General features: G+C 34.9%; 1 protein-coding gene across 1 annotated transcript; it reads right to left on the bottom strand.

Annotated features, from left to right (window-relative positions):
• Positions 1-6301: 6301 nt before the first annotated feature.
• On the bottom strand, positions 6302-25660 carry LOC149088510 (peptidyl-prolyl cis-trans isomerase D-like). Its single transcript, XM_089248007.1, has 11 exons — positions 25511-25660; positions 22725-22862; positions 22511-22617; positions 20709-20900; positions 18895-19020; positions 17595-17701; positions 15911-16000; positions 14785-14842; positions 13843-13929; positions 12953-12995; positions 6302-10423 (listed from the first exon to the last, which is right to left on the bottom strand). Exons 1-11 carry the CDS (start codon positions 25575-25577, stop codon positions 10335-10337), a joined length of 1104 nt encoding a protein of 367 aa, XP_089104133.1. The 5' UTR covers positions 25578-25660; the 3' UTR covers positions 6302-10334.
• Positions 25661-25738: the final 78 nt, after the last annotated feature.

Below are 25738 nucleotides of genomic sequence, written 5' to 3'. Positions count from 1 at the left end.
GTCTTCTCATGCATATGAGATTTTCGGTCAGAAAATGGGTTATTACGGCCCTGTCTTTCAGCTGTTAATATATCTGTTTTAAAAATATTAAACTTAAATACACAAGCGTCGCCTGCTAACCTGATATTATTTTTTCTTGTATCGCTGTAGAACTACTACCCTGGTCATGACGGCTGCTTCCCTCGGTCGGAGAGAAAGCTTGCTTCCTTTTTTTTCTTTTTTTTTATCTGTTTATTGTTTTTTTTTTATCTTGCCGTATATCAGTCGCTCTTCCCCCATGTATATACCCCCCTTTTTTTATGAATAAATTTTTATTACCTTTCTCTAAAAATGGTCTTTAGTGTTATTTTGTGTTTTTTATCTAGGTATTTAACACTATGTAGTGTGTGGTGTATGTAGTAACATTTTTAAAAATCACTCGTATTTTTACTGAATCGATTTCAACAGGGAAAAATAATGTCAAGGGGGGAAAAATATGTTTTTTATCGTAAGGAGGGTAAGCCGCTATAAGTACCAAGTCGTTGACATGAAAGCTATATACGTATTTTTTTTATTATTATTTTGTTTATTTTATAAATATTTTATTTATCCCTTAATTGCAATGTAATTTTTTAATCGTCGGTACAGGCATTTGTCTCGGTTATGTTTCTCATAAATACCCTTCAATTTTTTTTTTTTGTATGTATAAAAAGAATAAATTTAATTTCATTTGAAATAAGAGTTTGTTAAAATTAGTAAAAGATAGTAAATTGAATGAGAGAAAACCGCTGAGAATTCGTTCATCTCGAGAAATTGAATATGTCGGAATTAAGGACTGGAAACCAAATGGCAGAGCTGATGACGAAATTTTGCTGGGAAGAAGGGGGGGTCACCGTTTTGCTGACTTTTGCTGACGGGGGGGGGGGGGGTCAAAAATGGTTAAAAATTTGCTTACGTAATACTTGAACGGCCCCTTAATACACAGGCTGACGCATGCGCCATTCTGGTCCTCGGTAGCGCCCTGCTCAATGTTATCTTACGGTAGGATCCTTAGGACGTCTTCCTTTTTTTGAAGTCGACTTACCGAGAATGGTATCCCAAAACATTTTTCTTCGGAAGATCACGTGACTCGGAGAAAACAAACAATACCCCCCCCCCCCCCATTATTTTCTTATGGCATCTGCAGGAATTTAAAACAATAAATGAAAGAAAAATAATTCCAGCATCGATGAGATAATTCGAGAATTAATGAAAGAAAATATTCTAGAATTAATGTATAAGAGATATAGTTTCAGCATTGATAAAAGTGATTATTCTAAAGTTAATGAAAGAGATAAATAATAAAATTAATGAAAGATAATTCCAGAATGAAGGAAAGATAATTCCAGAATGAAGGAAAGATAATTCCAGAATGAAGGAAAGAGATAATTCCAAAATTAATTAAAAAGAGATAACTCCTAAAATTAATGAAAAAGAAATAATTCCAGCATTAATAAAAGAAATAATTTCAGCCTTAATGAAAGAAATAATTTTAGCATGAATGAAAGAAACAAATCCAGAATTGATCAAAGCAATTATTCCAGAAGAAATGATAATTAATAAAGGAAATAATTCCAGAATTAATGAAAGAAAATTCAAGAAATAATGAAAGAAAATTCAAGAAATAATGAAAGAAAATTCAAGAAATAATGAAAGAAAATTCAAGAAATAATGAAAGAAAATTCAAGAAATAATGAAGGTAGTAATTCCAGAATTAATGAAACAAATTCAAGAAATAATGAAAGAAAATTCCAGAATTAATGAAGGAAATAATTCCAGAATTAATGAAGGAAATAATTCCAGAATTAATGAAGGAAAATTCCAGAATTAATGAACGAAAATTCCGGAATCGATGAAAAAAAATTATTCCACATTAAGGAAAGAAATTATTCCTCGTTAATGAAAGAAATGGTTCCAGTATTAATGAAATAAATAATTTATTCTTTTTTTACCTTTAGATGAGTTCTCTGTCCTTTGTTTTAATCTTTAAAAGCAATATTTAGAGACCGAACTGTAGATTTTTATGAGCAAATTGTCAGGCGGAACTTTGTTTTCACCGACTCGCGTGACTTCCTTGCATTTGATGTCGCTGCCGCCGCGGCGGCTGGTTGTTCCCTCCAGTAATATAAGCTCGATGTAAACCTCAGAATCTGTCGTCTGCTTCTCTCCAGGTTCTTTGTTTTGGGCGTCTCCTTGTGTCCTGAAAAAATTACTGAACTGGCAGGTAGAACTTCCAGTTCCGTTTGTGAGCTTACCTTGTAGGGAACCGAACAAACCGACTTCTTGTCTGTCGTCTGCTCATTAAGAGGTTCTTTGTTTTGGACGGCTCCTTATGCTCATATAAAATAACCGAACGTATAGTTTAAATTTCCAGTTCAGTTTACGAGCTTTGTTTATAAGGAACTGAGCGGAATAAAGAATATAGTTTTTTTACTTCTCACTTCATCATCACCACATGAGTAACTTTTAAATTTGAGATTAGATGGCAGCACATTACTAGAAAGTGGAGTGTGGAAAAATTCACTTTTTACGATCTTACCTGTTGTCTGCTTGTGTGGAGGTCCTTTACCTCCACATGGATGTCTCCTTCGGTCTTGAAAAAATTACTGAACTGGAAGTTTGATCTTTCAGGTCAGTTTATAATAAGCTTTGTTTATAAAGAGCAAAGCTGAATGAAGGATTTAGTTTTTTATACCTGAGCTTCGTCATCACCACATAAGGCACTTCTGATTTTGAAAGTAGGTCGCAGCACCACCATATTTTTAAAAAGGAATGTCTTAAAGTATTCTAGAGTATTAAATGAATTTCAATTCCCTTAAAATTGTTAGCGCCATTGTGAATTCGCTGCAAAATTCTACAAGGCAAAAAAAACTACTATTGTCGGACGGCTTAACGTTTCGAGTCACCCGGTATATACGTGACTCATTACTTCCTAGATACAATATCTATAGGACGCACTGGCCTAGCGGGAAGACTGGATGCATTTATCGCACCCACGCCCTGCAGCAGTGGTCGCTAAAGCTGGGATCTTTCTTGGGGCCTGAGAGGCCATATTTTTCACTGGTCCATCGGTAAAGAATTAATAGTATGGAAAAAAACAAAAATTATAAGAAACTAGACTGAAGCCTTTCAGCCCCCACAGAAGCCCATAGGCTGAGATAAACTTGGAAGTCTGGGGGGCACGATGATGATGTCAATTCATATGTACATATATGCATTAGATCAGTCGACTCCACTGTAGTGATGGGAAGCGGGGTGTGTCCGGTCATTCAATGTTCAATGTCTTAAGTAAAGTCTACGCTGCCGCCCGAGTGAACCGCACCCCTTGCAGCCTCGCTGAAGCCGCCCCTGTCCCAATACATTATCACACAGCAATGTAGTTTTAAAAAATTTTAAATTTTGCGGGTATTTTTCCTTATGTATGATTTGGTCTCTTGGAGTTCGTTATAACTGAAATAACTGAATTCGACTTTTTCTTTTGCAGAGGCAATGTATTGGCACCCCCTTTCAAAATTCATAAAAAATACCCCAGAGCAATCATTCTCTATTAGATTTTTATAAATATATTCCCCATCAGACCACTCAGTGCTGGCTGAAGATTAGCTTCGTGCTAAACTGGATGGCTATCCGTCTGTAATTGCATGAAAACGATGGGGTTTTTTTAAAAAGATTTCTTTTTTCACCCATCTACTTCTTGGATTACATTTACTACCAGCACTCAAAAGAATGTCAATGAATGGCCAACAAATCTTTGTCTGCTTTCTTTATGGCAGTCTTCGAACACACAATTTTCTGTCTTTACAAATACTCCAGTTTGCTTACACCTCTTCTATAGTTTGTGTCAGGGCCTACTGTCACCCCCCAAGTCGTAAAACCACCGAGATTACATGAACCACTTTTATTTCCTTCCTCATGTTAATGTTACTTGAATAGGGGAAAAATTGCGAAAAAAGATATTCTATGCATTTGTTTGGAATTAAATTTTTTTAGTCAGAGTGACTGAAAAAAATTTAATTTCACAAATTTCTTCATGGCCCCCGTATCAGTAGCCGTGGCTCCCCTTTTGCAAGATTTTCATTCGTGCCCCCCTGGAATATCCTAGGGCCCCCGGTTGAGAACGACTGATCTAGAGCGTGTGCAAGCATGTGAATGACTGAAAGAGCGGCTTTAGAGCAAACATTCTCAACCCATGGTCCTCAGAATAATCTAATGTAGCCCGCGATTTCAAACGTAATTCAGTAGAAGTTAACAAGTGCCAGAATACCAGATCACTTAAGCGGCCTGCGGCACATTTACAGGTCAGTGATGGAGAATTCACAAATTACTGAAGTGTTGTTCCAGATCACTCAAGTGGCCCTCACATATTCTTATTTCAATTAAGTGGTCTCTGGTACATTTTCAGGTCACTCGAGTGACCGAAGACATTTGACCACTCTAGACCAGTGTTTCTCAACCTTTGGAATCTCGCCGCAAGGTTGATTCCTTTTTCCTGATTGGAAGGCCTGGGTATGCACAAGATTAATGGGAAATGATAAATTTAATAAGTCCAATATTAAACGCTTGTTATTTGCCCTATCGTCATGCTTAGGTGTCCGTCTAGATCAGGCATCTTCAATCAGTTCCTTGCGAGCACCCAGAGTGCTCAATGCTCGTGCCCGATTTGGTGCTCACGAGCACTTCATCTAAAGACCTCTGGTATAGATCGCTTGTAACCGCATTCCAATGGTTATCTTTTGTCAGCCTACCTCCCTTGGGTAATTCATGGTTCATCGGCGGCTTTCTAAGAAGTTTGGCAGTTTTTCACCATATAAAAGAACCACTTTAAAGCATAGCGAGTGGGGACTTGGGGGTCTGGTCCCCCCAAAATGTGAGAAAATGACCGAAAAAAGGGAAAAAGATGGCCAAATCTATTGTTCTATCACTTTGGTCCCCCCCGAACGAAATTTCGGGCTACGCCCCTGGGTAAACAATGGATTTGTGTGCACAAATCCATATTTTTCAATCGCCACGAAGCTCCTAAGAACTCTGACGAACACTTTTGGAAGCACTGTGGTACTCCTTTAAATTCGGCCTGAAAGTTATGTTGCAAAAGAATGAATGGTGAAAGAATTCGATGTCGGTCTTGAACTCTCTCGTTCTGTCGCATGCGTATACTGTACGATTTCGTCGTTCGCTGTAACTAGTCGGTAAAGATCAACGCGATCAAAATAAAAAAAAAATGGATAATTTAAAAAAAAAAAATTCTTTCCCCAGGGGAAAAAATTGGTGCCCTTTCACCTGTCCTCCACAAGGGTGAGGCTGACAAAGCTGTAGCCTTAAGGTACCGGACAATCACCATTGTTTTTTCATGCTATAAATTTACTGCAGAGCCCCCATCCCCCCTCAGTGAAAACTCTGGCTTGCGGACCCACCAAAGATCCAACAGCCCTGCTCCATTATGTGGGGGTAAGATCATGTCCTTTCTACAGAAAACCAATATTGTTCCCAAGAGGACTCCCTACTGCCATGGTCTATTACAGTTCCCCTCCTTCTCTAGGAATTATCACATGATCTTGAGTACACTGCTTTAGGGGGGGGGGAATGTTACAAATGTTGAAAGGTGCAGTCAAGCAAAAAAAGAAAAGCTTTTTTGTTCATCCAGTCTAAATAGCTTTTTGCCCCAACTACATTATATATATACTTTATATAGTCTGCTTCAATGTAGGGTGGCTACATATTGGCATTATTCTTTTCTGTTGCTACTCACCCATCCATCCCCACCCCCAGAGAGAAACATGAGTTTCTGCCATCCACCACTCAGCAGTGTACAGTGGGAGGATGTTATAGGTCTATGAACAAAATATCAAAAATTGATATTTGCAACTGTTGAAGTATGCTAGACTTCGATTGTGGAATGAAAAATGTTTGTATAGGTGGGAACATCTTGATTTAAATGAAATTCCTGATGCATTTCTAAAGACTTAGATTGTTAAGATGAAACTACAGTCTAATTTGCTTATAACAAACATGGGTATTATAAATTTTCATATGCAACATCTTCCATGAATTTCGTCTTGCTTATCAAACCAGTACAGACAAAGTTATAACAAACATTTTTGTTTTTAGAAAATTTGACTGTACCTACCATGCATCTGAAGAAAAATATATTTTTACATGCTGTTAGATTATACAAGCTGCTAAAATGTATATGTAATACACCACTTTTGACATTTTCGTAAATGTGGAAAGAGATCAATATATTTCTCTACCAAATAAAACTCGATCATATAAATTATTAAAAAAAAACCCATCAAAACAATTTTATTGCTTAGTTAAAAAAAGTAACAAAACAGATCAAAACAATTATTCCGAACAGTTCAAACAAAACAAACTGCCTTAGGATAATTGTTACAATCTTATTATGGACAACTAAATCATTTCACTCGAGTAATTCAAACTAATCTGAGCATTCCAAGTGGTTATTGTATCAAAGATTTTAAAAACAATTTTTCAATAATCAATTGAAATGAGCACCATTTTGAATGCAATGGGAATACAAGCGCAGTTTAAGCTGGTAATGCATACGATACAAATGAATAAAAGTCAACAGAATTCAATAACAGTGATCTCTCACTTATGTGTCAATGCAACGGAATAAGGAAGAAAACAAATGCATATGTGAGAGAGGTGTATATGTGAATAGCATTATTTTGCAATATCTTTGACTGGGAGTGCAGAAAATAGTCTTATAATCAAGGCAAGGATGTTGATAACATTTGAATTTTTTTGCATTTTTTTTGGCACTTTCACGATATTTTTTCACTTTTTAAATTTTAGACAATGGACAGAATTGAAAAATTATAAGAATACTGATTGTGTGCACTGAGCACTTATAAGAAAATATGCTTAAATTTCTTGGAAAATAATAATAGAAAACATTTTCTGGCTTTCCAACCATAGGCATATACAGGATTTACTCAGGGTAGGGGATTTCATTTTCACTGCAAAAAAAAAACCACTACCCCCCCCCCCCCCGCCCAATATTCCAGTCAAAGCACCATATATAGCAACAGGGCCCCAGACTGGTGTCTTTCGTGGATACCTAGTGAGATTCTTCACAGGCTGCTCAATTGTTAATTTATTGTGCGAAAAAATAGAAAAAAAAGAGAATCATATCTCAGGCCCCCTTGTCAGCCCCCAGCCTTGTAGGGGGCTATAGCATAGCACAAGCCTGTAGTCAGAAACTTCGTTCAGAGGGGGACCACTTGCATTTCAGTCAAGGAGGCACCAAAGTGGTCAAACATTTGGCCATCTTTCCCCCCTTTTTTCAGTCATTTTCCCACATTTTGGGGGGGGGGGGCACAGACCCACAAGTCCCCCTTCTCACTACGGCCTTGGTGTAGTGCCAGTGTTCTTTTAAAATGGGTTCAACACTTAAGGTCCTTGAAAACTGATTCATGAATTTAAACTCATTAATAAGGAAAAATTGTTATTTTTATAAAATTTAAAAACATTTAGAAAAAAAATTTACACAATTTTAAATGCTATAAAAATTTAATTCTTAGGGTAAAAACATCCAGGCCTTGCTTATAACTCAGAGAAACCTATAAGTGAGAGATCAGTGTAGTTATGTAAACACAAAATACAAACTTTCACAATTATTACCATAGACTTTCACTTATCCGGCCATGCGCTAGTCCGGCCTGTCCAGTAAACCAGTGTTTTAAGGCAGTTTTTTTTTCCATTATACAACAGAAAAACATGTCACTGAATGTCTTGCACCAAATTTTATGTTATTTAAATAGGATTTTTTAAATTAATTCCAGTAATCCGTCAATTTTGGTAATACAACATACCCTAGGCTAATTTGTGTCAAATTAGAGAGAGTTTACTGTACTTCAAAGCATGCAATTTTGCAGTCGATATATTTTTCAGATCAAAACACAGCATGGCGAATAAAAAAATAATCACACTTAGTCATTTTTCTTCCCAATTTTTTTGTAACACAATTATTTGAAATACTCAATATCTAACGGTTATGGTAGCTAAAAGAATGAATTTAAATGGAGGTGGAGACAATCACCTTTGCTTTGTAACACAATTGCTTTCTAGACACATCGTTCTGGATCTGCGCCCGCATTATTTTGAAACAAAAATGGGCATATATTTCGATAAGGAATCTATGAAATCGCTCTTCATACACGATACCAAATATAAAATACAAGTGCCCCAACCCCCAAATAATGGACCTGGATCTTTGATTAGGCTAGAAATAGATGTTCAGATATTACATGGTCTTGTAAAAGTGATATCATGAACTATGTATGTCTTAATTTGTGATAAAAAATTCCAACAAAATATTAGAGTATGTGACATTTATTTAGCCAAGTATAAATAAAAATTAACATTTAAATCAGGGGTGGCCACCCCATGGCAAGCCATCATCTTAAGAATGGCAAACAAATGCTTTCCGTAAATTAAAAAAATTCCATTCCCCTTTTCAATCAAAGAAATTCTCTATAACTTTTAAACAGTTCTTTTCTTATGAACGATGGCCTTGTAGGCTGCCAAACCATTATTTAGAATCGTAGGTGCTCTTAAAATAATAATGTGATGACTTTCTATTCAGTATTTCATCTTTGGATGTAATTGCTGGACATCCAATGTGTACGAGATTCAGAATCGTCCGCATGAGGGACATACATTGTACTCATGGTGGGGGGGGGGGGGGCACTTAAACATTCTGAGTCCTCAGGTACCAGTATCTATGCCCAACCAACATGGTACAGGTAAGCATTTTCACAAAAATAAGAGGACAGCCGAACAATATTTTGCAGGACAATGCTCATGTCCCATAAAAACAGGATGCATTGTCTGCGAGTTACAATTCATAGAGTGACACGCACATAGAAAATATTCCTGATTGTGGCACAGCTTGGGAAAAAGGTTGGCCACCCAACTTAAATGAGAATGAGAGAATATATAGCACCAATTTTTATAAAGAGGTAACCCAGATTGTTGCACAAAATCAGAATATACAAATCCCCATTCCATGATAAAGGAAGCTTTGAATTAGAGAGCAATGTTTCTTTGTCATGGTCGATAAAATTAGCATAGTAATTGAACAAGGATAAACATATATACATTTGGAAGAGAAAATAAACTTTGCCCAATAATACTCAGAAATCACCATCGAAAAAAGCAAATACATGGTGGGCGAAGCTTATTTACTCTTCCATATTTTTGATGGTGACAGGTCTATCATCAGTGTATTTGCCCTTTTTTCATTGGTGATTCCTGAATATATATATTCATAACAATCATACTAGATGATAAAAATTCCTTTTACTTGATTTGCACTTCTCCGAAAAAAATATATCACCATATCTTGTAACATCAAGCTCATTCATTAAAAAAAAAAATTAAGCAAAAGAAATTGACCAGTTTGTAAAACCTTCAGATAACTCATACACTCCAAAGGTAATATCTTCAAAATACATACACAAATCCAACCAAAAATTTCAGACTATTCACGAGAAATATACAAAATGCCCACAAAGCTATTAAGATAAGTAAACAGATAGTTGAATTGTGATAACATTTAAATCACAATAAAGAACAATATATTTAAGGATCAATCAGATCATAACTATTCCAATAGAACTCTTTAAACTTTAGATTATAGGATTATAGTACTTAGCGATTATCTCGCATATAGATTCTGAATGATACGAACAATTCTATAAATATATCTTTCACATTCTGCAAAGATTACAGGATCTTACTCCGGTATAACTCAGTAATAATTGAAGAAAAAAATTATTAAACTTCAGTATCTAGACAAATATTGCATTAAGTTAATAATGAACGATACTAGTAATTTTTTTGATAATCTAATTTTTCTAACTATAGCAAATTCATAGGTTACAGAGAAATGTATATAATCCATTAAAACCCAGCCAAAAAAAAAAGAATATTGAATAAATCACATCTTTGCTCACAAAACATTCTATTGGATACAAACAAAATAAAAACGATAGCGAAATAGATATGCTTGTAAAGCAAATCTGTACTGAAAAGCATCAGGCATCTGGTTTTTTAAACAGTTGTGCAGAATATGAATATGAGCATGATAATGAGGGGGGTGTTCTGTCAGGTACTGTGTCATTTATACTATACTTTCAGAGGATGAAATTTACCATTTATATTTCTCGTGAAAAAATACTGTCTAACTCCATAGGAGGCACTTCGATACAGACATGGAGAGCTATTCAGCGCAAAAGAATGCGAAAAAGAACGAAAGATCAACTAGTGCATTCTGGGTGATAAGTCAAGCTTCAAGAAAAGTATTTAGCATAAGCTTTCCTCTCTTTAGCTTTATATGCTTGGACTTCACCTCTCACAGCTGCCAGTTCTGCCACTATTGCTAAAACAAGAAGCACATTTTGTAGGTTTATTTAAAACTAAAATAAATACATTTTTAAAAACTGAATAATGTACGAACTCTAGATTAGTGTTTCCCAATCTTTGATGTTCAAGACCTCCTGTAGTGAAGGCCAATGCTCCGTGGATCCTTTGTAGTGTCAGAACACTGATTTCAACATCAACCTCCCATAAAATGTGAAATATACTTTTTTATATGATTTGCAAACGGTTTCCGGGTTATTAGGCCATGGTCCAGGAGATTTTCTTCTTGACATTTCGCCCACATCTGAGGCAGGCATCATCTGAGGTTATTTGGACGTAAGTCTCTGCGGCAAGCGAGAAAGGCTTCGTACATCTACTGTCATCGACTTGTTCTCTATATGCATTTCTGAGACTTGACCGGCCGCAGAAGAACCGCATTGGTTGGCTTGTGTGGATGTGTTGTGCGCCGATTGGCTGCAAGTGGTGTCTGGAGACGATTGGCTGTCGAGGTCATTTTCTCTCTGGCATTCATCGGGGGCACATCTCGACTCTCTGTGCCGCTGAAGTACCGGGACCCAAGTGGGATGCACCTTCATCGTCTCCTCCTTTCGATTCATGTTGTGGTGCTTGAATATCCAAATAACCTCAGATGATGCCTGCCACAGATGTGGGCGAAACGTCAGGAAGAAAATCTCCTGGACCATAGCCTAATAACCCGGAAACCGTTTGCAAGTCATTTAACGCCGGCCATGAAAGCCTCAGACAATACTTTTTTATAATTTGCAAATCATAAAGAAATTGGATAAATTACAATTTGATAGTATAAAATGTGCCATTCATTGTAATATGTAAATGAAAATGATCTCGCAGAACCCATACAAAATACTCATGGACCACTAGGGGTTTGCGGACCATAGGTTGGGAAACACTGCCCTAGATTTTATTTTACTGGAATGATTTTTAAGGATTTTATGATTAGCATAAGTATAAAATTGAAACTAATCAAACATTTAATCATTAATTTTCACATGATCAACAGTTGTTTTACTTTTAAATTTTATCTGAAAATATGTTAAATTTACTTGCATTCTGATTAGCATTTCTCTCTCGCATGCATGCATGCACGAGTGCATACGAACATAAAATTCATAAAAAATAATTAAAAAAATGCCTTTTTTGTATGAAAATATTTTTTAAAAATTAGTTTTTCTTATTTGTGAAACTACATAGAAATGGTAAAACAACTTCATGCAAATCTTGTAAAACTTTATAATTACTATTCGGAATAGTCTATGGAAAAACTAAGAAAAGAAGCTCATGCACTGCTCAACTTAAATACAGAATGTGAAGTGGTATATTGAGCGTGAAGAGCAGAGATGCACAATCCCCCATACAGATCAAGTCAAATTTCGTACAGATCAAGGGTTTCTGCTAGCTTCTTAATAATTGCAGCCATTTGACCAATCAGAAGAAAAAAAAATATCTAAGTGGGTGAAAAGATTAGCTTAATAGATGAGCTGTTTAGTGACAAAGTAAACTGGCAATTATTATTTGGATAATTAAAATTTTTATTATTCACAGAGCAAAACATTGTAATTTAGCCCAATGGCAATTGGCAGTGATATATCCTCGGAATTTTTTTAAAATAATAATTCAAAAATTCAACAAAGGCTTAGAACACTGACAACCTTAACTGTCATTTTGAAGAAAAATACTTCTAATGGCAAAGAACAGAAGTTACAGTTTTTGGACATAAGCACTATTTGCCAGCTAGCCTGCCAACAAGACACATTATCACATGAAGATCTCTACATTTTTCCAAGGGATAAACACTGCTAGAGGCAGCATTACAACAAAGATGAATATGGGAAGAAATTTTCTCCTCATTTCCAACCATGTCAGCAGGTTAGACAATTGAAAGAACCTTGATTTTAACATATTGTTGACAAGAAATGAAGGAAAAACATTTTCCATTTATCAAATACTGATGATGAGAAAGGGTATTTTTTTATTTTTCCAGAAAATAGAGGTAGGGACATGGGGTTTTTACCCTTGCTTTATAATCTAACTGAACCTCAACAACCATATGTAACTAGGTTCCAATCACTTGCATAATTTCGAACCCAAAAAAGTGACTGCTTAAAAACAGTCACTGAAATAAAGCAGAGAATTTAGATAGATCTATAACCAAACTATAACATAACAGGACATGGTAATTTATCAATTCAATAAAACAAGATGATGGATGCAATATATCTGATCCTGAAATATCGAGGTCCTATCATGTATCAAACTGAGGATTGATTCCTTTTGCAGCATACCATCTAAAAATGTCTCGCCACAGAAAGTGACAGGCCTACAACAGCAAAACCTTTAATAATTAATTAATAATAATATAATGCAGAATCATTGCACTTCATTTACAGTTAGGAAAAAATTCATGGCAGATGGCAGCAAATGTGTCAAAACCAAAAGGACAACAGAAATGTTACCCAATGATTAAGCTTACGATTCTTGAACTTGACTTAAAGTATGAAGGATAGATTACCTTTGTTGTTAGGTGCTAACCGCAAAGCTTCTTCCAGATCAGTCTATCCATATGAAAAAAAAAAAAAAATTATGAAAATGGTTAAAAAATGTTTTTGATCTATTTTTTTGGATGCAAAAATACTTTGTGAAAATACAGAGATACCTCCGCTTACGAGTATTTCAGCTAACAAAGATTATGCTTGACATGGATGCATGCACTAAAATAAAGGAGTAGTGTTCTGAGCTGAAAAATTAGTACCAATCATCAGAATTACTGTCACTCAAGCCCAACAGATTCATGTCCAACCCAAAATCTTTTTCCAGATGTACTTCCACTTCTTTTCCTGAAAGTTTTGGACCTTTGGACCATGCAAAATGAAATATTCAGGCAATAGAAAATGCACAGAGAGAGAAAAAAAGAGCCTATGTTTTTAGAGCATGCACTCTTTCAGTGAAAGACTCTTAGCATTAAGCTGAATAGTCTAGACATTCTAGGAGCTTATCTTTTCCATTTGCTTGCATCAGACACAGAAATGAGCTGTCTAAATCTCAATTCAATTGGAACACCAACAAACTCGACTAGGTTTGGTCAATGTTTGGTCTGTACATAGTGTAAAATAAAAAGTTCTTCAGTGTCTCATCTTTCTGTAAATTCTCATTCATTAAATTATGAAGCTGTTCATTTTAGTCTTCGGTCAGTTTTTTTCTTATAGTGCTTCTCGGTGTTTCTTATAAAAACTTATCTTTAAATTTTGCACAGAACCTGGAACAAATCAGATGATTTTTCTTACAAATTTATGGGAAATCGTGATTTGGCTAACAAGCATGATTCCAGAATGCATTATCTTCATTAGCCAAAGTATTACTGTATTGTTTCCTTTGAAGTTGAAAAAAAAATTGTAAACTTACCAGGCTCCTTTCATAGTCTCTTTTGCCGTGGAAAGCCTGGCCCCTTCTAAATAAAGCCTTAGGGTTTTTGGGTTCTATGTCAAGAGCCTGTGAAAAGATTTGATATATAAAAAAAGTTAAATTTTAAGAAACTTTTAAGAAATAATTTGACATTAATGATTTCTAGGATGACACTAACAACATTTGAAGCACTTTTTGTATCCGTAAGTTTCCTTTATAGCTAACAGTTTAAGAACTGGATGTTGATAAACAATGAGAACTCCTTGCATACACAAAAAGACCTTAGTATAACGTCTATAATCATTAATGTCACTCTCGCTTATGATTTAAGTTTTAAGAGTTCTGAAAACATAATTAGCAAATTCAGCTTACTCATCAAGTCACCCTGCAAATGACGTCTTTTTCACTCTATTCCCAGGGGTGACATTTTATCGAGGTCTGACTGAAAATACAGTGAAACCCCTTTCAACCATCGTTCCCTCTTTTTATGGTCAAAAATAGTTTGTTTTAAAAATTTAATAATCTCCGCCTCTCTTTTAATGAAAGTAATTTTTTTGTCCCATCGTGTGTCTGCAAAAGAGAGGTTTTTACTGTAGTTTATGTATCAGAGATTGACAAATGTCAGGTGCTAGTCACAATGGCAACCAAAATATCATCATTGGTGCTTGAATTTCATTATGTATGATAACTGAATTGGAGTCTGAGCAAGAGAAAATGTTCTCCACGAATATACTGGGTTATTATGTAATACTAGATTGCTATGAAATTTGGCTAGTGACTAAAAATTCCCCCCCCTTCCTAATTCATTTTTCCTCTGCCAATTTATAATAGATAACCGTTTTAAAGTGAGTTCACATATAAGTAGTAATGAAATACTTGAATTTGAGTACCAACTAAAAAAAAAAAAAAAAATGAAACAGGAGAAAACACTTATCACATTACCTCATCACAGTCTTCTAAAGCGGAACCATACATCTTAAGCTTCAACTTACATGCAGCACTAGAAAAAAAAGAAAGCACCATAATTTGTTTTATTTGTGTCTAAAGGAAAAAATATTTAATTTCTCGCCTTGAGTTATTTCTTGAAGTTAACCTTGAAAATTTTCTTTTTTCCCCATTTAGGCAAGCTTCTCTTCTTTAAAGACTTTAACATACCACCACAAACATTGAAAAAGTTAGTGCTGACCACGAGTGTGTGTGCAACAGATAAAAATTGAGAAATAATCTAAATTATATCGATAATTTATTTCGAAATGATACAGGTACAGGACGAATTGAAATTGTTAGAAAAAGAATTATTTACTTATTATGACCAGGATGAATTACTGTCATCTACATATTACAATTTTTACATAAATTAACCCCCCCCCCTTCCAGTAGAAAAAAAAAATTCACATCAAGGACAGAAATTTTTAGACCTTCATAATGAAAGAATTGAAAAAAAAAAAAATGTTCATTTTGCTCCCTTAATTTAAAGAGCATGCTCACATGTTTTGTACAGTCAGACCCCCATAAGATCTCATGTCAAATAAGAAAAATTCCTATTTCCAAACATTAATAATAGAGAATATATTTTTTTGCCTTTTTATTGCATAAAATCATTAAGCTAAAAATATTTATTCTCAGTCAGAAATCTTTAAGCAAAAATCTTTAACACTCTGCAACTTTCCACCTGGCAGTAGAGCGGTTAGGGAACTAGCCTCTGATTAAGCAGGCCTGAGTTCAAATCCTGGTTTGGATATGTGGATGTCTACTAACACTAACAAATTCCCCTTGTCAGACCATACAGATCTCTTGGGAATACAAGAGGATCATGTTATTAAAAAAAAGTGTATATGAATTTTCCTGTCCATCTGTTTGTAATAGAAATTTATTTGTTCTGTTCCATCTACTTCATAATTTTTGGTTTATGTTATTTTGGGGTTATATAGATGTCTTAAAAACTTTAGAAGAATGTTTATTCCATCCTTAAAATATCAAATGAAACTCTGCAGAATTCCTTCCCCCTATGGAGATTTAATATTTTTTACATTCACAATAAACCATGATTAAGAAGAAAATGTAATACCTGTTTAATATGCAAGGTAAAACAGCTTGGCTGATTAATTTCTCAACATCACTGTTAACATCATTGACTTCAAGAAATTTATTCAGATACCTAGAGAAAAAAAACTTAGCTAAAATACATAAAATAATTTCAAAACAATATAGTGTGCAACATATATATTTTCTGAAATTAACAGTTACCAATTGTTGTTTTCAACTAATACAAAAATTTTGAAGTTCAAAAAAATATGATTCTATAGAGTATGAGAACCATTAGCAGGCAACTACTGTTGTCCAATAAGAAATTTTCATTTTGCACAGTTGAAAACATCCATGATGAAAAAAAACAATGATGAGAGAACCTAAGCATTACTTTTTCACACTCACAGAATTCTCATGAATACTCAAAATTTTAATGAAAATTTATTTTTTTGATGAGAACAAAAATACAAAAAATTTCATATTATGCAACTTCTTTTTAGCACTTGATAACAGATAAAATATAAATAATATATAATATATAAAGTTATAAATTTTCTATTCTTTGAGGTTAGATTATAACAGATCATTAGTATTTTTGAAGAAAGCTAATCAATATATGTAAGAAGTGACTATTTTGATAAAATCAAAATTCTGGCATATTGCCTTCCTTATGACACATAAATGTGAAAATTCCAAAAAAGGTGGGAAATGACATTTGAATGTTTACTCTACCCATGTTACTGCTTAAATGGATGTTATTTTCCTAAAATATTTTGTAACATGTTTTTCAATAGCGTGTAAATATTCACGTTTCTGGTCAAACTTAGATAGCAAAATAAATAATCCAAACCAGCTGATGAACTGAAAAAAGTGGAAATTTGCACATTCATGCCTCTGGCATAAGAGAAGACAATATCATATTCAATAAGAAAATGAACAAGCCTACTCAAATTATACTTGCTAACCTTTATTTGGCAGCATTGCTCTTGAAAAAAGCAACATGAGGTTCTTATATTTCTCAAATAAAAATGTTATCTTTTGAGTGATGGGGTAGTGTTTTTTTCCTTTTCTTTTAAGAGCTTAATTGAATTGAAATAGGGGAAAAAATATTGAATACTAAAAATAGCTTTTAATTTATGGAGAGAGCAAATATTGTTTGAGACATTTTTTTAGAACAAGAAATAATGAAGTGCAGTGTCAAGAATGTGAGATGGCAGATTATTGTAAAATTTTGGAACAAGAAACATGAAATGATTTCTCTTTTCTGATTTATGAATAAGTGGTATAGATGATGTATTGCTAAATCTACTTAACTTTCTTGACGTATTGAAAGGTAGATAGAGTTGATTTTTTATATAAAGAAGGATTATTGATATGTGAAAATATAGATAACGAAGCAGTACGGTATAGTTAGGAGCCGAAAAAAATTTGCACGTGGGAGTAGTTAATGTTTCTTGAAGTAAGCATTATGTTTTTGAAGTCAGATTGAAGCTAAATTTCACACTACACACACATGACATTCATACACTGATGAATTAAGAGCTAATAGTAAGCTAATGGTAAGAAGAAACCTAGAAATAATTAAAAAAATTTTTTTCTCACTGTGGTGATCATTCCAAGATAAATATGACAGATTGAGATTAGAAGTGAAAAGAAAATTTCTTATTAGCACTAATATTACATGAGTAAAATTTATCTCAAGTTTCCAAAATTCTTTCATTCACCTCAGAGCTTTTTTGTATTTCATATTGGCTGTAACGTAATCTTCTTTTCCAAAGTAAATGTTACCAGAAGTCTTTATCTTCCCAGAAATTTGCATCATGCTATCTATCTAGAGACACAACATGCAAAATTAAATGCTTACGACTCACGCAAAATAAACATCAAATTTATAACATGGTTAATATATTTCAACAATGTATACAGAGGGGGAAGAGATATAAAGATGTACTTTGAATTAGCAAACACAAGAAATCAGTGTGATAAGCAAAAACTTCAGTGTTGATAAGTGCATGGTCCCTCATTTTGATTTGAATAACTCCCTTTTCATTTGCGACTTGAATGGTATTATGGTATTACTATCCTGGATGCAATTACGGTCACCAATTCGGGAATTATCACTGACGAGTGGCTTAGGTTTCCTGAACATTGTTCAGCGGTGGTCAAAACAAAGAATAGAATGCTCGACTTCATTCTTTGAAAGGTTTCTTCGCATTTTCCTTGTCATTCTTCTGTTTTTCAGAGGCTAAGTTCATCCTGGACTGGAGTATGCTATACAGTTTTGGAGACCATACCTACAGAGGGACATAGATCTGGTTGAGGGGAGGGAGACAGAGAAGAGATACACATGCTCTTGTTGGTACACAAGGCTTGGGTTATGGAGCGAGACTTGGTTTCTTGTTTACACTGGAAGAACACAGGATTAGTGAAAAAAAGAAAACACAGGTGTCAGAGGGATATGATCGACGTGCTTAACATTTTCAATGGGATGGATGAAATGTGTGTGTGTGTGTGGACCTTCTGCTATTAATAGATCATCAATCAACTGCTTTGACAAGGGAAGACCAGTATTGTTTAGTGAAGGACAACTCCAAGTTGTGGTGTCGCAGGGAGTTTTTCTCTAATACAGTTGTTAATAAATGGAATAGCTTAACTCTGGAGGTCCTGAATTCTAACACAATCGACATGACAAACATATTGGAATAAATTGAGAAGCTACAATTATTAGTTTTTTCCTTCATTCTACATTTTTATATTGGGTTGTTGTATTTTGATTATATTTGGCGTTTATATATATTTTTAAGGGCATCCTTTTTTTTTCAGCCACCTCGTTGGGAAACTTGTTTGTTGTGGCTGCATTCGCATTGAATCAAAATATATTTTACAAACACATTAAAATCATTTCATTGAAAAGGAAAAAACAAAGCGCAGATAAATTAGTAAAGAATTGATGTTTTACATAAAAATCTAGCACTCCTGTCATTAAAATTATAAAGAAAAAAAAAGACAAGTATAATGTATTACATCACTGAAATTGAGGTCTTCGGCATCATCGGGAAATGGAGTAAATGTATCTTCTGTGCCGTCATTTTCTCGCAGACCGAAATCTTCTCCTGGTTTATACTGACCACAATTTTCAATGAAACACAGCTAAAAAATGATAAAAAGCATGCATTATTTATGGTTATTATAGAATGGTCATCTGAAATAAAGAATTTAAAATTTTCATTTGTACATTTCAAATGTACGTATAAAGGTGTTTATATGTGCATGTTTAGAGAGATCTGAAAGGTTCCATTTGATTCCAAAATTAAAGGGAGATAGTGAAACCTCAATGTATTGATACTGAGCAGCTAGAGAAAATATATAGTTGTATAGAGGTTATGTTATAGCTACATTGAGAGGTAGCATTATCATCAGACACAGCCAAATTTATGTTGTTATTGCCATCTCTTCTGAATTGGTGTTGTTACCCACAAAATGAATTTATGAGTGTTTATATACACAGTAAAAAAATATAATTGATTAATTCATGAATAAAATACAGTTGTTTCATACTGTAAAGCAGTTTACTGCATAACACTTTCGGTACTACATAGAAAGTAGCTTCACAGAAACTTCATTAATACTTTAATAGGGTAGATAGTGCAAAATACTGATGTTGCTAAACACCCTTGAAAGTGAAAAAAAAACTGACGAGGAGCTTAAAAATACACTGAAGGTAATTTTGAGCAAAACAAAAAATATCATTGCAACAGTTTCAACATTTCCTCAAAAAATATCATTACAGAGTTGTGACATGAAATCATTCACAATTGTATGGAGGGGAGTTCAACATTAGACCAGGGAAGAATCTCAAACCTTTTCCACCCATGGCGCCCATTACTCCAATCAGTGCTTATTTGCAGCTCTCTACAGCAGGATAACAAAGAATCTCTTTGACAAATCTCTGTTGTGATGTAGCTCCACGGTACCCTTGACAAAGGTTGACGGTGCACCAGGATGCTGCAGCACACAGTTTGAGAACCCTTGCAAACTACAGGCAATTCCAAACAAGATCTGAGAAAATACCGTTGTAGAGGGATCTTTCATATATTGAGTATCGCTGTAACGAGGTTTCACGGTATGTAAAAAATAACCAGCAGAAAGAAAATTTTTCCTGATTATTATTTTATCATCTGTGATAATGGATTCCCTATGAAATAATAATTGGAGAGAAAATAGGAAAAGTTATATTTGTATATAGCACCCCCCCTCAAAAAATGACAATTACTAAAATCTGTACTTTTTTCCTATTATACCGAAAGAAATATTTACCTTGTAACAATGGAATGCAAATTAGTTTTATTGCTCTGAAAGAAATAGGCCTACACTCTGCAACATTTGAATAAAAATTTACAGCAATTGAAATTTTGGTTTTTCACTTTTTAAGCAAGAAATGGCAAAAATACAGAATTTCAATTAAAATTTCATAGAACTTTCATCTACGTCCACAGGGTAATTTCTTTTATTTTAAAAAAAAATATAATAAAGAGATGCCTTGCTTTTACAATTGAAATTTCTTTTTTTCATTTCGGTAGTATACAAATTTCAATTTTTATATATTCACCTCAATTTTTATTTACTAGAAATACAACTATTGCAGAAGAATTTGCCTTATTTTGGTGTTTTTTACTTTTTTTGGTTTTTAATCTTAATTTTAGACTCAACCAACCACAGAATTTTTATTCATTTCAAACATGTGAATTTGATTTTCAAGACACACAGTGCAGAGCTCTTCAAAAAACAAACCTTTCATTTCATACATAGAATTTTCAACTTTGCAATATTTTTCATACCTCTGTTGGTCTGTCATTAGGATCTGTGGGAATACTCTCGAGGAGGGATGCAACTCCAAAACCCTTTTTAACGATACCGAAGACAACATGTTTGCCATTCAGGTGTGGGGTTGGCACAAGAGTTATGAAAAACTGTGATCCATTTGTGTTTGGCCCAGCGTTAGCCATACTGACAAGACCAGGTTTGTCATGCTGAAAAGAAATACAATTCCATAACATATACATTAAAAAAAAAAATTTTACAGCTTCAGTTGAAACAAAATACATGACTTCAGACACCGGGAAAAACTTTAGATGCCAGCCAAAATTCTTATGATTAATGATTAAAATTTAATCATTAAAGCCAGGGCTGGACAAATCGCGGAAAAAATCTAGGTGCAACAGTTTTTCAGGTGCCAAAATTTTTTTACTTGAAGAAAAAGGACAAATAAGGCTTCTTTTGACATTTTAGGGCATATTGACCCTTTTTTCATGTTGGCAGATAGGCTGCCATAAATTCCAAACATTTTGTGCTGCTCCAGCCTGCAATTTAGTAACTACACAAAGAAAATTTTAGGTGCCAAAATAAATTTTTTTAGTTGCCAAGGCGACCTGGCATTTGTCCAGCCGCAATTACAGTATATATATATATATATATACGGGGTGATTATAAAAAAACTATCCCGACATATGGGCCTCTAACTATTATACCATTCACAGAAACTGAATGAAATTTTGGCATAATGTATTTTGAGGTATGCGCTCAAGAATAATATGGAAAACAACAGTGTCACTCTAACAGTTACGGTTACAGTGAGAAAATTTCGAAAATATCAAATGGCAACACCAAGTTTTTTGTATTGGAATGCGATCTCCATACAGAAAAACACTAAATAGCGTTGGAATGGCACCTGTAGCACGAAAATCCCCGGAGCTAAGCAAGGAAAAAGTAAAAAGGACTTTGCTGTGCACCAGAGCATTAATGTTCGTTTCATTCGTCACACCGTTTCTTCGGCTGAGATCCCAGCCTGATTAGTCCTCCACAAGGTCATGTGGAAAATTTGTGAAACACAATAAAATGCTTTACTTTATGCCGCTTCTCTGTCCTTATTGGTTGTCCTCACTTTTAGCCTAACTACCGCCGGTGATTTTCATGCTACAGTTGCCGTTCGAACGCTATTTAGGGTTTTTCACAATGGAGATCGCATTCCAATACAAAACACTTGGTGTTGCAATTTGATATTTTCGAAATTTTCTCACTGTAACCGTAACTGTTAGAGTGACACTGTTGTTTTCCATATCATTCTTGAGCGCATACATCAAAATACCTTATGCCAAAATTTCATTCAGTTTCTGTGAATGGTATGATAGTTAGGGGCCCTATATGTCGGGATAGTTTTTTTATAATCACCCTGTATATATATATAATACATATATTTCAGAAAAATGGTTGAAAATGTTTTTTGCATGCATTTTCAGCAGATAGTGACCAGGGTCATCTTGAGCATAATGTTCCCCCCCCTCCCTCCGGCCATGGTCAGGTGGGCCCATGCATTAAGACAGTATTGTTAGTGACCCGTTTCCATTTCTTAGATAAGCAGACATAAATTAATCAGACTTGAGTGACAATAATTCTGATGATTTATGCACAAATTTCAGCTCACAACGTGGCTGTGTTAGGTCGGCATGCACATTCACGTCAACTAAAATGTTTGTTTTGTTAGACATGTCTGCATTCGTTAGCAATGGCAGTAAAATCACGTAAAAAAAATCCATAAGCCGAGGTATTGCTATATTCAAAAAGCAAAACTGATATCACTTACATCAAGCATGGGGCTTTCATCTTCAAAATGTTCGCCATATATGCTTTCCCCTCCAGTTCCATCAGAATTAGTAATATCCCCACCTTGAACCATGAACTGTCGTACAACTATATTGAAAACAAAACTTTGTCAACATCTAGGATAATCAAAATTGACTTGACAACCACTAAGAAAATTTTTCCCGCATCGCAAAATATAAGAAAACAAAACTTACTTCTGTGAAAGATACAGCCTTTGTAGCTTAAGAGCTTTCCTTTAACACCTATGCCTTTTTCACCGGTACACAGAGCTCTGAAGTTTTCAGCTGTTTTCGGAACAACATCTTTAAAAAGCTCTATGACGATTCGACCAACTAAATATGAAAACAATACAGATATAAGAATGTGATAAAACTTAATCTTAGTGACTTTTCTCTGAGAATCTGCCCCTTAGTTCACTGTTACAAAATTAGGTTTGAGATTGCGGGCCACATCAGATGACTCCAAGGGTCACATTTGATCTGGACGTTATGGGTTGAGCATGTGTGATCTAGTTGATTGTGGGTGGGAATAACTACTGAAACTATTTAGGGGTTACTGGTACATTGTCTTGGTTCATGTCAGTTTTTCTGGCTAATTCGTTTCTGTTGTGTTCTATCTCTGCATGCCTAAATGTTAGAATACCAAAATAGTGCTGTAGATTAATTAACAGGGCCGCAACTAATACTTATTTAGCCAGGGAAGCAGATATTTTGGCATCCTCCTTGTAATGTTGGAGACTTTAAAGGGTGAAATTTGCACTCCCTCTCGTTGGTATCCCAGACCTGCCTGATCCCCTTTAGCTGCAGTACTGACGATTAATCTCAATTTTATTTCAATATTACAGTATCAATATAATCATACATTCTAATACAATCAATTATATAATTATCGTAATCAATTACAGAATGGATTATAATTTTAAATGTAACATAGATAGCAAATTTTAGTTGCTTTTTTTCCCACTAATGGCCACATTTTCATGGTCAAGTAAGTGACTGTTTTTAGGTTTTACTGTAAATGCATACATACATTCAATATGTGGTAATAAATTCATTAATTCAATAAAAATCACTAAAATTTGTCGTAAAAATTATTGATAATATTTTATAAATATTATACAGGGTGAGCAAAAATCTGTAGAAACAAAAAATTCATAAAAACCGGAAAAATAACCAAAATAAAAAACATCTTGCAGGGTTAGCATCGCTAGGTCACAGGAATTTTTTAAGACAAATAAAAAAAAAAAAAAAAATTAAAATAACTAAAAAAACAGGTGATAGGTGGTGCTGACGTACACTTGTGTACATCTTTTCTTTGACTTACAAGTCAAAGAAAAGATACACAGATAACGAACAGAGTGCCTCCAGATTATTTATTACAGCAGTATGTGTTCTCCACATGACCACCACCACAAGAGATAACACATTGAAGCGAGTCACAAATCCAGCAATGGTAGAGTGCAGCACAGATCCAGAAGAATACATGACATCTCTTGGTGGATCGCATCTTTCAGTTCCGACATATTGGATGGACCAGATCGATACACCAAGGATTTCAAATATCTCCATAACCAAAAGTCTGCCGGTGTCAAATCTTGAGACTGAGGAGGCCATGGGAACCTGTAATGCTATTACTGATTTTGTCTTCCCCGAACATCTGTATCAGGAATGCCTTCATCGGAGTAGCAGTGTGACTAGTTGCTCCATCTTGCATAAACGTAACGGTAGAAAGCACATCTTTCATGCAAACATGGTATGACCTTCTCGTGCAGAAGCGTTAAATAATGCTGCACATTCATCTCAGCCGTTTTCCCAAAAATTTACTGAGCAGTGTTTCAAAGAAGAGTCCTATGCTGAACGAACTTGTGAACCCATACCACACTGTCACTTTTGGGGGAATGCAATGGTTTCTACGTATACTCATGTGACTTAGATGCCATTCAGATACGACAGTTATGGGTATTAACATCGCCATGAAGTGAAAAGTGAGCTTCATCTTTCCACAAGATGTTAAAGACCCAGGTGGGATTCTGTTCGATTTTGGAGAAAGCCCATTTCACAAATGCTTCCCTCTGTACGGTATCCAATGGTAAAAGTTCATGTCATGACTGCAACCTGTACGGGTACAGATCAAGGACTCCATGAAAAATATTGCATACAGAGGATGGTGGTAAGCCCAAGCATCTGGCAGCTTCACAAGCACTGCTGGGCTCTGTAGCTGATTCGGATACTAGCACTATCAATTTGACTGCAACATGCAGTGAATGTGCCTTCCTTAAACATGGTTGTCCGGCTCATGGGCGGAGATACGGGGGAGGTGGAGTCGACTGATCTAATGTATATATGCATATATGAATTGACATCATCATCATCCCCCCCCCCCAGACCTCCAAGTGTATCTCCACCTATGGTCCGGCTCTTACGTGATACTCCAGTGTTCCAGTTTCCTCAAACGGCAGAACAAGCTTTACAAGGTCTGTCGTTGTCAAAGGCCCTTTTCCAGTTCTCACATTCTTCTGAACGCAGAATTTACCCAAGGTAATTGTCACTGATTCCTGGTTCACATAAAACAACCTCACCAACAAAGCATTATCCTTCGCACTCAGCATCCCTGTTCACATACATGATTTACAACGGTAAAGTGGTTGTGGATTATCACACCAGCGCCTCCTATCGGCTGTTTTTTTTGTCTCACAACAATTCTCGTGACCTAGCAATGCTAACCCTGCAAACCATTTTTTATTCCAGTTATTTTTCCAATTTCTATTCATTTTTTAAAGTTTATACGGACTTTTTGCCCACCCTGTATAATATTAAACATATATTACATTATAAAATGATAAACAATATACAGCCTAATATTTTTTTCCATACTGCTAATTTCTGTGGTAGCATCTCTGGAAACCTCCCGTTTTGAACCATTGGGATATTAACAATAACAAAAAGGCATTTGAATTAATAGACATTGAAGCTATTTATACCTCTTTCTTCTCCTATTTTAATGTCCAAAAACACGTGGGGATTGTTACTATCAAAGGGGCACAACATGTTTATTTATGTCGGCTTACATACACTTCCAAGGAAAAAAGCCAGATACAAACAAAACTCTGCAAGCAGATCTAAAGGGAAGCAGTTTTTGTCTTCCCTTTACTTGGAAAAAAATCCAATCTCTAGCCGCTTTGGAAAAAATACAAAAGCGGAAGGTCCAA

This window comes from Pholcus phalangioides, unplaced genomic scaffold (genome assembly GCF_987345545.1).
Source record: "Pholcus phalangioides strain wild (caught in Gottingen) unplaced genomic scaffold, Ppha-v1.0 ptg000003l_1, whole genome shotgun sequence".
In the NCBI taxonomy this organism is placed as follows: domain Eukaryota; kingdom Metazoa; phylum Arthropoda; class Arachnida; order Araneae; family Pholcidae; genus Pholcus; species Pholcus phalangioides.
This window is presented reverse-complemented; position numbering and strand designations above follow the sequence as displayed.